Source organism: Rhinatrema bivittatum, chromosome 7 (genome assembly GCF_901001135.1).
Source record: "Rhinatrema bivittatum chromosome 7, aRhiBiv1.1, whole genome shotgun sequence".
Classification (NCBI taxonomy): Eukaryota; Metazoa; Chordata; class Amphibia; order Gymnophiona; family Rhinatrematidae; genus Rhinatrema; species Rhinatrema bivittatum.
The window spans coordinates 165,742,920-165,758,280 of record NC_042621.1 but is presented as its reverse complement, the minus strand read 5'-3'; the positions used below and the strand labels follow the sequence as shown (position 1 = coordinate 165,758,280).

The 15,361-nt window shown below is 41.4% G+C and overlaps 1 protein-coding gene across 4 annotated transcripts in view; it reads left to right on the top strand.

Moving 5' to 3' along the window:
• Window positions 1-12,194, top strand: part of ANXA11 (annexin A11) — a 90,838-nt gene extending 78,644 nt beyond the window's left edge. For 3 of the 4 annotated variants that reach the window (XM_029609490.1, XM_029609491.1, XM_029609492.1), the window contains 3 exons: window positions 1,657-1,715; window positions 5,313-5,435; window positions 11,429-11,488. In XM_029609490.1, coding sequence (XP_029465350.1) covers window positions 1,657-1,715; window positions 5,313-5,435; window positions 11,429-11,488 — 242 coding nt within the window. Of the gene's footprint in view, window positions 1-1,656; window positions 1,716-5,312; window positions 5,436-11,428 lie in introns of all 4 variants that reach the window. The other variant, XM_029609489.1, reaches the window with a different exon arrangement.
• Window positions 12,195-15,361: the final 3,167 nt, after the last annotated feature.

The following is a 15,361-nucleotide window of genomic DNA, read 5'->3' as shown; positions in this document are numbered from 1 at the left end:
TGTTTCAGTGTCCAAAAATTGCTTTAGATTTATTTAAGAGACTGTCCCAGTGCCCTCACTGTGGAGAGAACATTGATGCAAAGTCTTACATAATTTGCCTCCCTTACGTTAGGTCCAATGTGTGTCAGCAGAGCTGCATGGTTTTCTTTCATATCGGTGCAGTGGGCTTGGATTAGGCTTAATGACAAGTATTTCAACTGTTCTCTTTTTTAGAACTGTTTTCTTGTTTCAATTGACAGTATTTTGTTTTCTTGGTTTGCTTTCATTAAAGCTTTCAGGAGATTTTACCTGGTAATCAATTGATCCCATCTTCATGCACTGTTCACCATTTCAGTTCATGAAAAAAATTTCATGCCAAACATTTTTTTCTACAGTGTGAGTGTGTGTGCACCTTTAACCCATGTGCGTGCCTTCTTTTGGACCCACATTTTGCATTTTTGTTGTTGACTTCTCTTTCTAAGCTTTCTTTATTCAAAGATTGCTTCATTACTAATAACTGTTTGTTTTTAATGCATGTCTGAGTGTGCTTTTTATGTACATTTTTATTTTTACCTCTATACTTGTGTGGTATCCCACAAAGTGCACCTGGGAGTAATTTTGGGTGGAGTCATGGCTTTAACCACACTGTGACTCGGAAAGCACTTTATAGAAGGAGAAGAGAGGGGTGACTCTTAGGCTGTGATTTTATAGCAGCCTGCATAAGAATGACAGCAAATGCTTGCAGAGGTTACAGCAATTTTCAAAACAGGCTTGCGTGAATAAGTTCCCTTTGAAGATTATCCCATCAAATCTACCAGCGCAAGCTGCACCAGTTGAAACAAGTGCACACATTTACCCCTCCCCCAACTCTGCCTCCCTTCAGTCAGGGTAAATGTGCGCAAGGACTTGGCACACGCACGTCAGGTGGGCAGTTTTTATTATTATTATTATTATTATTATTTTTGTAAAAGGCCACTTCTATTCGGAAAACACGGTTTTACTCGCAGGCGTTCCTGTTGAAAATTAGCCTCCCTAGATATATTGGGAATAAAGCATGCTGTTTCTTCAATTCTTTATTTAAAGAAACTGCAAACAGAAACCAGAGCCTTATCCACTGGAAACAATGGAACTATCCACTGTCATTGTATTGTATGTTCTGTCATGCTCAGGCTGTGATCTGATGCTTTTACAGCCCATAAAAATGGGTTGTAGAAAGTGCATCATTCTGTTCCTTTAAAAATGAACCATGTCATTTCTTCTGTCTTGTCACATGTGTGGTGAGTGACACTAGCATGTTTGTATTACACTGTTATGCTAGTAGATGACTGTTTATTGCAGTCTTTTTTCAATGTTTATGTAGAAGGAGCATGCAACTGTGTGAATTTTTATTTTTATTTTTTTTGCCCAGTCCTTTGATCTCACCCTTTTAATGTTTTTTCTCTAATAAGAATTTCCTCAATTTATAAGACTTGTTTACAAGAGTATTGCTTCTGACTTGCACATAAGTGGAAAAATGTCTTTTGAAAGCAGAATCCCTGTGCATCCCCTGTATGCCCAAACACCCTGCTCACTAAGGATCTAAAATAGCAAATCACCATGTCCAGTGCTTCAATAAATCTACTATTGTTATATGTATTTGGGAGTAATTAATTTATTAATATCTTTTTTTTTTTACAGTAAAGTGCATGAAAAACACTCCGGCTTTCTTTGCAGAAAGGCTCAACAAAGCTATGAGGGTGAGTGGTGTGGGTGTACTGGTGACATCAGAGGCATGACCAACATTCATGCATATGATACCGCCTCATTTGGAAGGGTGGCTGAGATAAAAAGCCATCCTATCAGAAGAACTCTTAGAAGACCCACCATTATCTACTAAGAATTAAGAGGGTCATTTGCAAACAATACTACATAACTTCTGCCACAAATACATGCATGAGATCCAGCATTCGTTAGAATGAACTTCTGCCACATGGGTTCATTCTGAAAATGATCCCACCAAATCTACTCTATGGAAGTTACACCTGCTGTTTGGTGCGCACAACATGATCCTGAAAATGTCTGCACCTACGGTCCAAGTTTTTACAAGTGGGAGCATAAATCCAAAGCTCTCCCCAGCTCTGCCCGTAGGAGCACATACATCCAGTTTACAGGACATACGCACATGCGTTTACCCGCATATCAGGCAAGCAGTTTTGTAAATGGCCGCTTCTTCACATAAAACATGGTTTTACCCAGTGAAGACCCTTTAGGAAATGATCCTCTAAAGTGGGGGGAGAGGGTTGCTTTGTAACAACCTGCATAATTTTCACCAAGTTTCAAACAAAATTGTGCCGGCAAAACTACCCGCACTACTTGGTTAAGTAGTATGCCACATAAATGAAAATCCTGCATCCTGGAACACTTCTTCCAAACATGGGTAAAATTGTGCACACACAGATCCTCTTCATGCCCTTTTACCTGCATAGGGCGGGGAATTTAATAAAAGGACATTTCAGCTTTACTCACATAAATGCCTTGTGAGATTACCCTCTAAATAAGTTATAACTGCTAGGTGAATTAGTGAAAGCATTTTTAGCTTGCATCATTTCTTTATGAATAGGGTGGTAAAATCAACATCAAGCAGCACTGCTAGTGAACATGCTGTCTACAAAGCCTCATTCTGTCTAAACAACACATTTTAACTTCCCCTGTCATATCCAGAACTAAGCTGGGGAGCCAAGTATTCTGCGACTGTGTCTACACTCAATTTCCTTAAGACAACAGCAGAATTTTCTATTCATAAAAGCAATACATGGTTGATTTGGTAATGCTGAAAAGCAAAACCAGAATAGAAAGTAAATAAAGGTATGCTAGACCACAAGGTTACAGACAATTCAGTACACTGATCCACAAATAAATCTTTATTACCATATATCTCGTAAATACCTAGATACATAAAAAAGCTAACCATACTCAAATAACCAGGAAATGACTGGGTTTTAACAATTGATATGACTGGTTCAAGCGGATCAAAATGATTTTTTTTAAGATCTTTGTGAGAAATTCATAACTTTATCTTCCAAATGATAATGTTGTGATACTAATATTAGAACTATTAGAAATCAAAAAAGATGTCTGAGACTGATGAACTAGATAACTGTCCTTATTAATCTGAATTGCTTACAGTCGATATAAATCACATGAAAGATATTTATTTACATGCATAGTTATGTTATATATTTGAAATCACAGAGATGTGTAAGTATTCTTAATCTTTCAGCTGTAGTCGATGTTCATTATGAATTGCATCTTAAAAACAGTATTACATAAAACAAAACTGGCCACAATCTCAATTGCGATTTTTTAGGGACGTAATAAAGTGGCAAAAACTCTATTTCATTTAGAAAAAAAACATATGAAATATAATCATAGTTCCATTTTCTAACAATATTCTTCAAAACACCCACGTGTAAGTGAAAAAAAACTTAAAAACTTCTTTAAACATTAAACATACTTCCCTTATGAAGTCTTCAGATGAGTACTCAACATAGCCATGTTTCGAAATTCTGTTTCAGGAGCACCAATCTGGTGAACTTAACTGTATAAAATCTCATCGGGGGTAGCAGCAGCCATTTTCAGTGCCCCTTTTCAGAGTGTATATCTAAATAATGAGAGAAACGCATTGTTTTAAAAAGAGAACCTCGTCATCAAAACTACAATCAACTGGCTCAAAACAATCACATGATCATAACAGATAATTCCACTGTCATTCTCTATTCATCCCAACAAGCTCCATGGCATATGATTTAAAGATCTAAAATTGTTCTCCAAATTTATAAATGAAACCTTTGAACATCTCCTCTCCATCAATATGTATGAGCTTGATCAATAATGAACCACTGAAGGTGTTCGAATGTATGTGAACGTTCAAGACAATGTAGCACCAGCAGAGCTTCTAACGCATATGTTTTATACAACTGCAAGGTTCCAGAAGTCTCACTTTGAAAGATCTTTGAGTTTGTCCCACATACAACAATCGACAGGCAGGATATAACACAGAGCACATTCTTAGAAGTACATGTGGTCAAATGATAGAATTCAAAAACTTCTCCAGTTATTGGATGTTGCCACAAACAGAACTGTATAATCTGTGAACAGAACTTGCAATTACCACACATGTAATGATCCACTCGTTGAATACTCACAGAATCAGGAAGGATAGGCAGAGCCGAATTCACCAAGAAATCATGCAAATTCTTTGCTCAGGAATAGGCAATACACCGGAGATCCTTAAAGATGGAATGGAGAGCCAAAACATGCTAATGTTTTAATATAATCCTACATAACTCATGTGCAGTATTAGAAAATTGTAAAACAAGTTGGTTGCTCTTCAGGTTTTTTTTTCATTACTGACAATAACAGTAGACCTCGATTAGAATACTTTCCACATAAAAATTTCCATTTCAGCACCCTCGTAGGATATCCCCAGTCTAATAACTTGCGAATAAGAATGGCTGAATGGCGTTTAAATTCACTCAAGTCTGTATAAATATGCTGAATTCTAAGAAATTGGCCAATAGGTAAACCACAGCATAATGCCACATGGTGTCACTGAAGTAAATTAATTTTGTCTTTAGGCTTTGTGTACACAGTGGGGGTAATTTTCAAAAGGAGTTACATGCGTAAATGTAGCTACTATTGTAGCAATTTTCAAAAGCCATTTATTTACTCAAGTAAATTGCACTTATGTGAATAAATCCTATAGACAAGTCAATGGCATAAATTGTAGCAATTTTCAAAAACCCACTTACTCAAGTAAAGTGAATTTACTCCAGTAAACCTGGTTTTTACTCGAGTAAATGCTTTTTAAAATCAGGCCCAGTGGTTTTAATGCTGATGTCACACTTAAATAGAATCATATCCAAATAAGAAATTTGCTGCTCTTTCCAAGGGATAGAAAATCTCAGTCCTTAAAAACAGTACAGACACGAGGCAGTTTTGTTTAACTTTGTAAAGGGCAAATTGTATTTGTTCTCTTTGTTTGCAACCTCTTTGGCCAAAATCATGGGTATGGGGTTGAGTCGTGAGCTGAGAATAGTCCCTTCTTTGACCTTTTGGCTGAGATTGGGAATTTGCATAATATATCGCCCTGCTACCCAATCTCACTAGGGACATAACTCAGAATGTCACCCAAACTGGGAGGATCACACCTCTTATAGTAAATACCTAGCTTATACATTGTAATTTGGGCCTGAAAAAAGGACTACTAGATTCTTGCATATCCAAATCTTTTCAAAATGGTAAACTTATAAGTTTGGACAGAGCCTAAATTTATGTTGTAATTTTCCCTGTAGGGAGCAGGAACGAAAGATAAGACTCTGATTCGGATCCTGGTGTCTCGCAGTGAGGTGGACTTGATGAATATTCGAGCTGAATACAAAACGATGTATGGCAAGTCATTGTACACAGACATAACGGTAAAAAATCTAATTTCTCTTCAAACATTACATGTTCTAGCTGATGCTTGCACTAGCTTGTTGCAGATGGAGAGTTAATAACCATATACTATGAACATGTATTTCTCCATTAACAAGCAGGCATGAATTAGCTATAACGCATGGGTGATGTCAACAGACTGCACCAAAACGGACTTAGCTCTCAGAGCGCAGTACAAACTTTACTAAGCATACACGGTAGTTCCTGCATGCATGCACACTGCCTCGTGTGCCTCAGTTTTTCTTCATCCGAGCTACTGTACGGACATGTCCCACTCTTTTCAGCATCATTGAGCTCTTCCCGCTCTTTTTAGCAGCAGAGCAGTTGCCTGCATGAGATCAACAGAAGGAAAAGCGGCAACCAAAACAAGGTGCAGCCTGAGCTGAGAACCACTTTTTGATGATTTTGAGACCTGCCTCATTTAGTGGGGGGGGGGGGGGAAAGATTCTGTCTTTCCTCCCAGAAATGCAATGGATCACCAAGGACTAGTGGGATCTGAAAATTGTGACATATGGTTACCGCTTGTGCTTCTCACCCTCCTTGTCTAACCTAATGGATTTCAGTCTTCAGCTCTGCCCCATCTCAGCCTGCCCAACTGCACTGGAGGTGGAGTCACTCCTTTAGCAGAAGGTGGTAGAGCCTGTCCCTTATTAGACTGTGGCCAGGGATTCTATTCTCAGTATTTCCTAAGTCCCAAGAAATCAAGGAGATTGAGGCCTTTCAGAGACTGAACAAGTTTTTGGCTCAGGAGAAGTTCAAGATGAACTCCTTACAGATGATGATTCTTTCATTCAACCAAGGAACTGGATGTATGTTTTGAATCTGAAAGATGCTAATGCGCGCTTTCCCATTCATTCTGCCTATCGAAGGTTCCTCAGGTTTGTGGTGAAGGACATGCACTACCAACACAAGGTGCTCCCCTTTGGTCACTCAGCAACTCGAGGATGTTCACAAAATGCCTTGCGAAACTGGTGGCACAGCTTTGTCGGCAAAACGTCTGCATGTTCCCATACCTGGATGATTGATTGGTGATGGATCCCTGCTGATGCACGCTTATAAAATACCATATTTTTTGCTCCATAAGACGCACCTGACCATAAGACGCATCTAGGATTCAGAGGGGGAAAATAAAAAAAAAAAAAATTGTGTGCTAAACCGGCTCTGTTCCCAGGTGTCTGTGTGTCTTATGGAGGAAATTAGGGGACTGCATAACATTTCTTTTTGTCCCCATTTCATTTTCGGGTCTGGGGAGGGCCACTTCGGACCACTCCCCAGATCAGAAAACTTTTATCATTCTCTTTCTGTGGGAACACCCCCCCCAAATAAAAACCCATCCCAACCCTTTAAGTTTAATTAACTATAACCCCCACCCTCCTGACCCCACCCCCCAAGACCTGCCAAAAATCCCTGGTGGTCCAGTGGGGGTCCGGGAGCGATCTCCTGCACTTGGGCCGTCGGCTGCCAGTAATCAAAATGGCGTCGATGGCCCTTTGCCCTTACTATGTCACAGGGGCTACCGGTGCCATTGGTTGGCCCTGTGACATAGTAAAGGCAAAGGGCCATCGGCGCCATTTTGATTACTGGCAGCCGACGGCCCAAGTGCAGGAGATAGCTCCCGGACCCCTGCTGGACCACCAGGGACTTTTGGCAGGTCTTGGGGGGGTCAGGAGGGTGGAGGTTGCAGTTAGTTTTTTAGTTGTTTTTTTTTTTATATTCGCTCCATAAGACGCACAGATATTCCCCCCCCCCACACACACACACACTTTTGGGGGAAAAAAAAGTGTGTCTTATGGAACGAAAAATACGGTAGTTGCATCCATTTGTGCACACCAGGAACCACGCGCATGGGAGTTTTAAAATCTACCCCTAAGGGCTTTCTCTCACCTTCTTTCAGGAACAAGAATCTTGATCGAGATGGACAGCTAAGTGGCTATGTTCCACAAAAGCAGGGGGATGAGGGCTCTTGCAGGAGGCCCTCCAGATCACAATGTTTATCTCCAGGTGATTTTATCTTCTGAGATTCCAGAATATGTTGGCAGACTGCCTCAGCAGAATGTTACAACCACACAAGTAGTTCCTAGATCAAGGAATTTTGGATGACTTGTTCAGTTGATCTGCTTACCTCAGAAGACAATAGAAAAATTGAGAAGTTCTGCTCCATTGCATCCTAGCAGCTATAAATTAGCATCCAGTTCTTTTGTGTTAGACAGTAGTGTTGGTCTACATTATGCAAAGCCACTGATTCCTCTAATCACTGGGACTGACCAGTAGGCCCTTTGGGACAAAACAAGAATAATGCTTGTAGCACCAATCTGGCCACAGCAAATGTAGTTTCCATATCTTGCCCAACTGTCAATTCGGTCCCTAGCAAGGGGCTTTTGTTTTGCCAATTACGGCTTCATCAGGGGTTAAAACTATATGGGAATAATTGCTTATATATATGAGAATGTCAGTTCCTTCTCCACCAGACATATTCAGCTTCATAAACTCCACCACATTTTTTCAGTGTCACTAATGCATATTAGAAGGTCTCAGCTTCAAGTTTGTGAAACAGTGTTTGAAAAGGTTTATGAGGCTCTATATGTCTGGTGGAGGAGGAATTGGTGAATTCTCAGATAAGTGATTATTCATTCCTTTTTAGGTTTAACCCCTGATGAAAGTGTAAGTGGGAAAATGAGGGCCCTTTGTTGGGATTAGAAAGAGGGTGATAGTAGAAAAAAATATATTTATAAAGATATTAAAAATAATGGAATGGTGGAGCAGAGCAGTGTGATGATTAGCTAAAGGTCACCTACAAGATATGGGTGATTCCTTTCTAATTTTAAGCAGGGTAATTTGAATACTCCCATTGCTCCTTTTATCCACTCTTTACTTTGAATAAGGTTTACCACCATATGGGATTATAAAGTGCTACAGTATTTATTTTTAGCTGAATCAGGCGCTGACTCTAGTGAACTTTCCCAGGCAGGATGCCCTTTCCCCTGCCACCTCCCACTGGTCCTCCAAACTTTGCAAGACCACCTACTCTCTCTTCTGGACTCCCAGGCACTTCCTGGAATTCATCTCCTTCACTAGTCGCCTCTTGGGAGAGACCCTATGGAGCCCCTTATGGGATACTACTAGGACTCCAGAATTTAGAATCCTCTCCTTACTGTCCAAATCCTCAATCCAACACCCCTACTCAAGTGGAAGCTGGGTTTTTGTTTTTTTATCACTACTTTACTCTTCCCAATAGGGTGTGGTGTTCCTCCTCATCACACTGACATTAATCTGACATCACTAACAGGCAGAGGCGAGTGAAACCTCTGTCAGACTGAGGGCACTCAGACCAACTGAAGCCACATTCTGCAAACTTGTAAAGGGCAGGGACATGTTCCTAAGACTAAAAGGGTCGATCCCTTTACATAAATATATTTGCAAATGCACATTTTCTGCTAATTATTATTATATATGCAAATTCAATGCCAAGTTTTGACATGCATTTTGTCCTCCTTGTCGGATACTCTGAGTTGGCCACCCTATCCACAATGCAACCATCAGCTTGGGACTCCCCATGTATGATAGCTAATTCAGACATGCATGTTAATGGAGAAAACAAGTTTTGCTTACCTGTAAAGAGGGTTCTCTGTAGATGACAGGATGAGTTAGCCATATTTAATATCCACCTGCCTCCCTGGAGAGTCAACTACTTTGCTAAAGCTTAAGCTTTGGGAGCGACTGTGGCTCAGGAGGCAGTGTTCACACACATGGGAACTCTCGTGCATGCTTAGCAAAGTCTATACTGAGCTCTGAGGGATGTGTCTGTTGGTGCTGTCAGACGATGTTACTCATTCATCCTGCTGTTCATGGAGTATCCTGTTTACAGGTAAGTGAACTTGCTTTACAAGCAGATTGGCTACAAGAAAAGGAACAGTTGCCTACACACTGCTCCATAATTGCCCCTGTGATGGGCTAGCTGAATAAACATATATGTAGCATAACTGCAGTTAGTAAGCAAATGCAATGAAGCTTACTAACATAGTGGGCTAGGACTCTGCCCTATGTACGTGTTTTTAAAGATGATTCTTCGGATCAGCCCTGGACTAGTTGGATTTCTGCTGCAGCACAGCACCTCTGGATATTTGTCTCTATGACTGATACTAAGGGGAGGATTTTGTAACATTGCACATAAATTAGCTGTCAAATAGGTGCATAAATTATACCAATTTTCAAAGCAGAATTGAGTGCATTAGTCCACTTTGAAAATTATCTCGGCAAATCTATGTACACGCAGTTTCACTTGGTATAGTTTTGCTGAGAAAATTTATACATCTGTTCTTAAAATCAGTCAATATGCCCTGCCCAGACTCCAGCCCCGGAAATCCTCTTCTCTTATGTGCATGTATTGGACGTGCAGTTTTATAAAAGATCATTCTGCAGGTAAAGCGCTACCTTACCCATAGAAGTCCCTTTAAATATTACCCTCTAAAACAACAGAATAGTACCGTAGCATGGCTATTTTTTTAGGTAAATAAAATTACCTAAATGTTCACCTAGAGAAGTTTATTTGTCATTGGGTGGCTTGATGTATTAAAATTATCCGGCCTTCAGTATCCCATTCTAGATTATGCAGATAAACTTTACTAGGGCAGCACTTGGAGCACAAAGTGCTACTTGTTCATTTTTTATTGCTTCTGGGATCCCATTTTAAGCTGTTAACCATTTCCTTTCCCTGATGGGGATGAGTTTCAAGTCTGGTTTCAAGCTTTCTGCTGAAGTTTTCCACTTACACAAGAATGCATGTAACATTGCTCAAAGTCGCTGCACTGGGATCAGTAAACAGTTTGATCCCAACTCTTAAGAGGCGCTATCATTGCCATATGAGCACTTGATGAAGAAAAGAATAAAATGGCATTATTACCTTAGAAAGTTTCATTTAAGATTCCTTAACCCACAGTTTTCCTCATGGTTACCTGATATAGACCCTCCTGCAGCTGTAAATTTGTCTGTCTTGGTTTCTTCAATGCTCCATAAACATATCACCTCTTCCTTCTTCTCACTCTTTTGTTATCAAAGGTCTAAGAAGTTGACAAGTAAAATATCATCTTTGTAATTCAATCTATAGCTTAACGTGTATTGGGGCAGCATCCATTATTCATTCTGTCCTGATCTGATGAAGGAAGCGTGGGTCACAATCCAATCTAATCACAGATGTACTTAGTCCAATAAAAAGATATTGCCTACAACTTGACCTTGACCTTTTATTTCTGTCTCCAAGTTTCAGACTTGTTTTAATTCAACCCCTTTTTGTGTTTAACATGTCCAATATATGTGCATGTATTTTCCTGTGTAATGAAGGTTTCTCCGAAATCTAGGCTAAGAAACAAATTATAACCTTAAATGATCAAACAGTCTGAAACAAGCACAAAAGGAACTTAATAGAGAATTTAGTGTCCTTGAGATTATGGGATAAAGTCCCTCCAGCAGCTGTAAATTCTGCCCTTTGTGTTTCTCCAGTTTCTCAATTCTTTGCAAACACATCCCCGCCCCTTCCTCTCCATTTTTTGCTGTAAAGAGTTGTAAAGTAATATCCATAGTTCATTCCACACTGCTGATGGAGGGAGCATCGCTCTCAATCTAGTAAGAAATGTAAGGTTAGTCCAATAAAATGATATTGCCTAGCACTTGATGATGATCTTTTATTTCTCTCTCCCAGTTCTCTAACCCGACAATTGCCCTACTTTTATTAAGATTCTTAAAGCTTATTTGCATCATCTTGTTGAAACTAGAGAGTCATGTCTTGCTTGAAAACTGACATTCCAAAAATGAGATGGGAATTTATTTGGTTGTACATTTTAGCTGTCTTGAGTTTGTGCCCAATAACCTGTTATGCAAGCAACACTTGTCATGCTTAAGTGCCATGCTGGGATATGGGCACTGGGCAGCCACAGCTCCAGCTTGCTCATCTCACCCACCTTCGTTTTTTTGTTGCCAGGGTGATACTTCTGGAGACTACCGGAAGATCCTGTTGAAACTGTGTGGAGGAAATGACTAAAGGAACGTCCGACCTCTGTTTGCAGCAAGATTTTATTGTAAAGAGAAACAGAGTAAAATTGCTTTTTAAAAATATATATATTAAATGTGTCCATTATGTATATCCCTTTCTTTAATGTCATTCATTACAGAGACTCTTACGGTTTCATAGTTCATCAACTAATTTCCAGGTTGAATTTTAATGTTATTGCTTTAGTTCTATTGCTTCAGCAGTGCTCCTTTGATTAACACGGTGCAGTATAGTTGCTTGAACATGTTTTATTGTCTGACACGGTTTGTTAGAACAGTAGAGCAGTGTCATGTATACCTATGCAAAGAGTAGCGTTCGTGTGGCAATTTGCATATTAGATTGTTTATACATGCAGCAATGGAAGACTCCACCATTGCCTTTTCTACACTGTAAAAGTATGCAAATTTGCTTAGATATATCTAGTACACTTTTTTTTTTTTAAGTCTAAGAGATTATTTCTTTGTGATGTTTGACAATCTTCGGTGCACCCATGAAGAGAGTAGCAGCAGTACCAAAGTTGCCTATGAATTTGTGTCTTGGATTGTGTTTTAAGAGAACATATCTTTATGTGCAGCCCGATTTTATAAAAATAAAGTCATGTACTTTCTGCCCCTCACACAAATGACTTTGTTGATTTTATTTTGAAGAACTCTACATTTGTATTGAAAGAAAAATTATGATTAAATGCAGAAAAGCACAGATGAGTTGTGTCCATCTATAAATAGGCTTCTTTTAACCACAGTTCATGCTACCTAGACCCTTTTTTGGGGAACCAGATCTTCAAATTGTGTGATCAGTTGCTGTCCTGAGTAATTTTATATTGTAATTAGAAACATACGGGCCGATACAGTAAAAAGCAATACAGTATCTTAATTTATTTAAATTAGGCCCAGCGGTAAAAAGAGGCGCTAGGGACACTAGCGCGTCCCTAGCACCTCTTTTTTGACGGAAGCAGTGGCTGTCAGCAGGTTTGACAGCCGACGCTCAATTTTGCCGGCGTCAGTTCTCGAGCCTGCTGACAGCCACGGGCTTGGAAACCGGACGCCAGCAAAATTGAGTATCCGGTTTTCAACCAGACAGCCACAGGCCCATCTTAATGTTTTTTGTTTTTTTTTTTACTTTTTTAAACTTTTGGGACCTCCGACTTAATATCGCCATGATATTAAGTTGGAGGGTCCACAAAAAAGCAGTAAAACCACTTTCCCGGTGCCTGGAGAAATTAGCGCCTACCTTTGGGTAGGCGCTAATTTCTGAAAGCAAAATGTGCGGCTTGGCTGCACATTTGGGGGTAGATTTTCAAACACGGCGCGTTCGTGTACTTTTGCTGGCGCATCAGGCGCAAGCAAAAGTACGCGGGATTTTAGTAGATACGCGCGTAGTCGCGCGTATCCGCTAAAATCCTGGATCGGCGCGCGCAAGGCTATCGATTACGTATAGCCGGCACGCGCCGAGCCGCGCAGCCTACCCCCGTTCCCTTCAAGGCCGCTCCGAAATCGGAGCGGCCTCGGAGGGAATCCTCTAACGCCCTCCCCTCACCTTCCCCTCCCTTCCTCTACCTAACCCACCCACCCGGCCCTGTCTAAACCCCCTCCTTACCTTTGTTGGGGATTTACGCCTCCCTCTGGGAGGCGTAAATCCCCGCGCGCCAGCGGGCCGCTAGCGTGCTGGGACGTGACCTGGGGGCGGGTCCGGAGGGCGCGACCACGCCCCCAGGCCGCCCCGGGCCGTAACCACGCCCCCGGACCCGCCCCCAAAACGCTGCCGACACGCCCCCTAAACGCCGCAACGACCGGGCCCGCCCCCGACACGCCCCCCTCGGAGAACCCCGGGACTTACGCGAGTCCCGGGGTCTGCGCGCGCCGGTGAGCCTATGTAAAATAGGCTCACCGGCGCGCAGGGCCCTGCTCGCCTAAATCCGCCCGGATTTGGGCGGATTTAGGCGAGCAGGGCTCTTAAAATCCGCCCCTTTGCTTTCTGAATCGCGCGGGAATACCTAATAGGGCCATCAACATGCATTTGCATGTTGCGGGCGCTATTAGGTTCGGGGGGGGGGGGGTTGGACGCGTGTTTTGGATGCGCTATTACCCCTTACTGAATAAGGGGTAAAGCTAGCGTGTCCAAAACGAGCGTCCATCAGAACGCACTGTACTGTATCGGCTTGTTAGTTAACAGCTTTGTGCACTCAGTATCTCGGGGCAGATGAATTCTGAAGAAGGTCAGATCTGTCATGTGATTACAGTGGAAACCTTTTAGGTTTGGATGACTTTTAAATAAAAAAGGATGATGCCCATGAGCTGGAGAGCACAACAAGGTCCCCTCAGAAGCAGAAAGGGTCTCTCTAATCTCATCCTTCTAAATGGTATCACAGCCTGTAAGGACTCCTGTTTTCTCCAGGCTCGGGGCCAAGGCTGGTTGGGGAAGTGGAGCCCAGTTGGCTAGCTGGGGTCCTGCTCAGATGATGCGACTACAGTCCAGTGGCCGTGGAGGAGCACTGGAGAGTTTCTGGTGCTAGAGCAGCTAACGCCCTACCCCCTAATGCGGCACGTTGGCACCCTGGGTGGCTGCCTGTCCCTTTTAGCCCAGCCAGAACCAGTATAGCTACTAGAACTGTTATTCACAGCCAAACACTCCCTTACTCCAGGAGTCATTCTAGGATGCAAAAAAGGCATAAAAAGTCATTTTGGTTAGAGGAGGGCCAAAGAACTGTTGGCGATAATACACACAGCAGCAATGAATTTCTTATGAGGCTTCCGGTTCTGTTAATTAGTTTCTCACATAAGTGTGAAGATCAAGACGTTGTTTAATAAAACTGAAAAGAGAAAATCCAACAACAAATACTTGTTGGAAATTACACAATACTGTCTACTTTTCAAGGAAACCAATGGAGGTCTGCAACAAGCAACAGACCACAGAATCCACTGTTTAAGCATTTTTTAAGAAATGGAAATTATAGGGCTCTGTTTCAAAAGCGACTTGCGAGCACAAAATCCATAAATGTAGCGGCAGAAAGTTACGGCTGCCCAGGAGCAGGTCTAGCTTTCTGTACGTAGGCATGAGTGCATACTGGGACAACCTGCAAATTTTCAAAGTGGACCTCTGTACATAAGCCTGATTTGAAAGTTGAGGGGTAAAGTGGGCAGGCATTTTTGAACTCCAGTGACTTTTATCCCTTTGCTGGTTGTTCAAAAATTATCCTCTAAGAGACCAAGTTACATAGGTCGCCATTCCTTGCTGTTCAGATTTGTACACCTGCAGGAGAAATGTTATGGAATCGTCCTCCATTTCAGGCAGCAAAATGTCATAAGACAATGTTTCTCATCTCTTGCTTTGGAACTATTTTCAAACTGACAAAGACCCAAAACCCACCAACAAAGAAAATTCCTCTACATTGGTCTATAATCATGTCTGTCTGTGGTTTTTTATTGAGAACGTAGGGGAAAACCTCATGTCCTATCATAATATGACCAGTGCTGGCAGTTTGCTTTGCATTTAGATATAATAGTTTTCAGCCTGATTGCCCTCCGTTTGGCTTTCCCAGTTTAAGTATCATGATGGGACCCACCGAGAGTCTTCTGTGAGCCACTTCAGAGTCCTGCCCTAGGAAGCAGCATACTCGCAAAAACACCACCCTGAAATTGCATTACTTTCTTTTTGACTTTTTATTTTGAAAAAAAGAAAAAAAATCACACAACCAGTATATAGGTCTTTTGATCAGTATATCTTTGAATGCACTGAAGCCTGGATGTTGCTTTAGTGAAGGCAGCATTTCTTCTGATTTCACATAGGTTGGGGTATTTTAGATCACCTAAATCCTGCTTAGTGCTTGCACCTGTTCATGATATTGACTGTGAATGCAGAATGTCC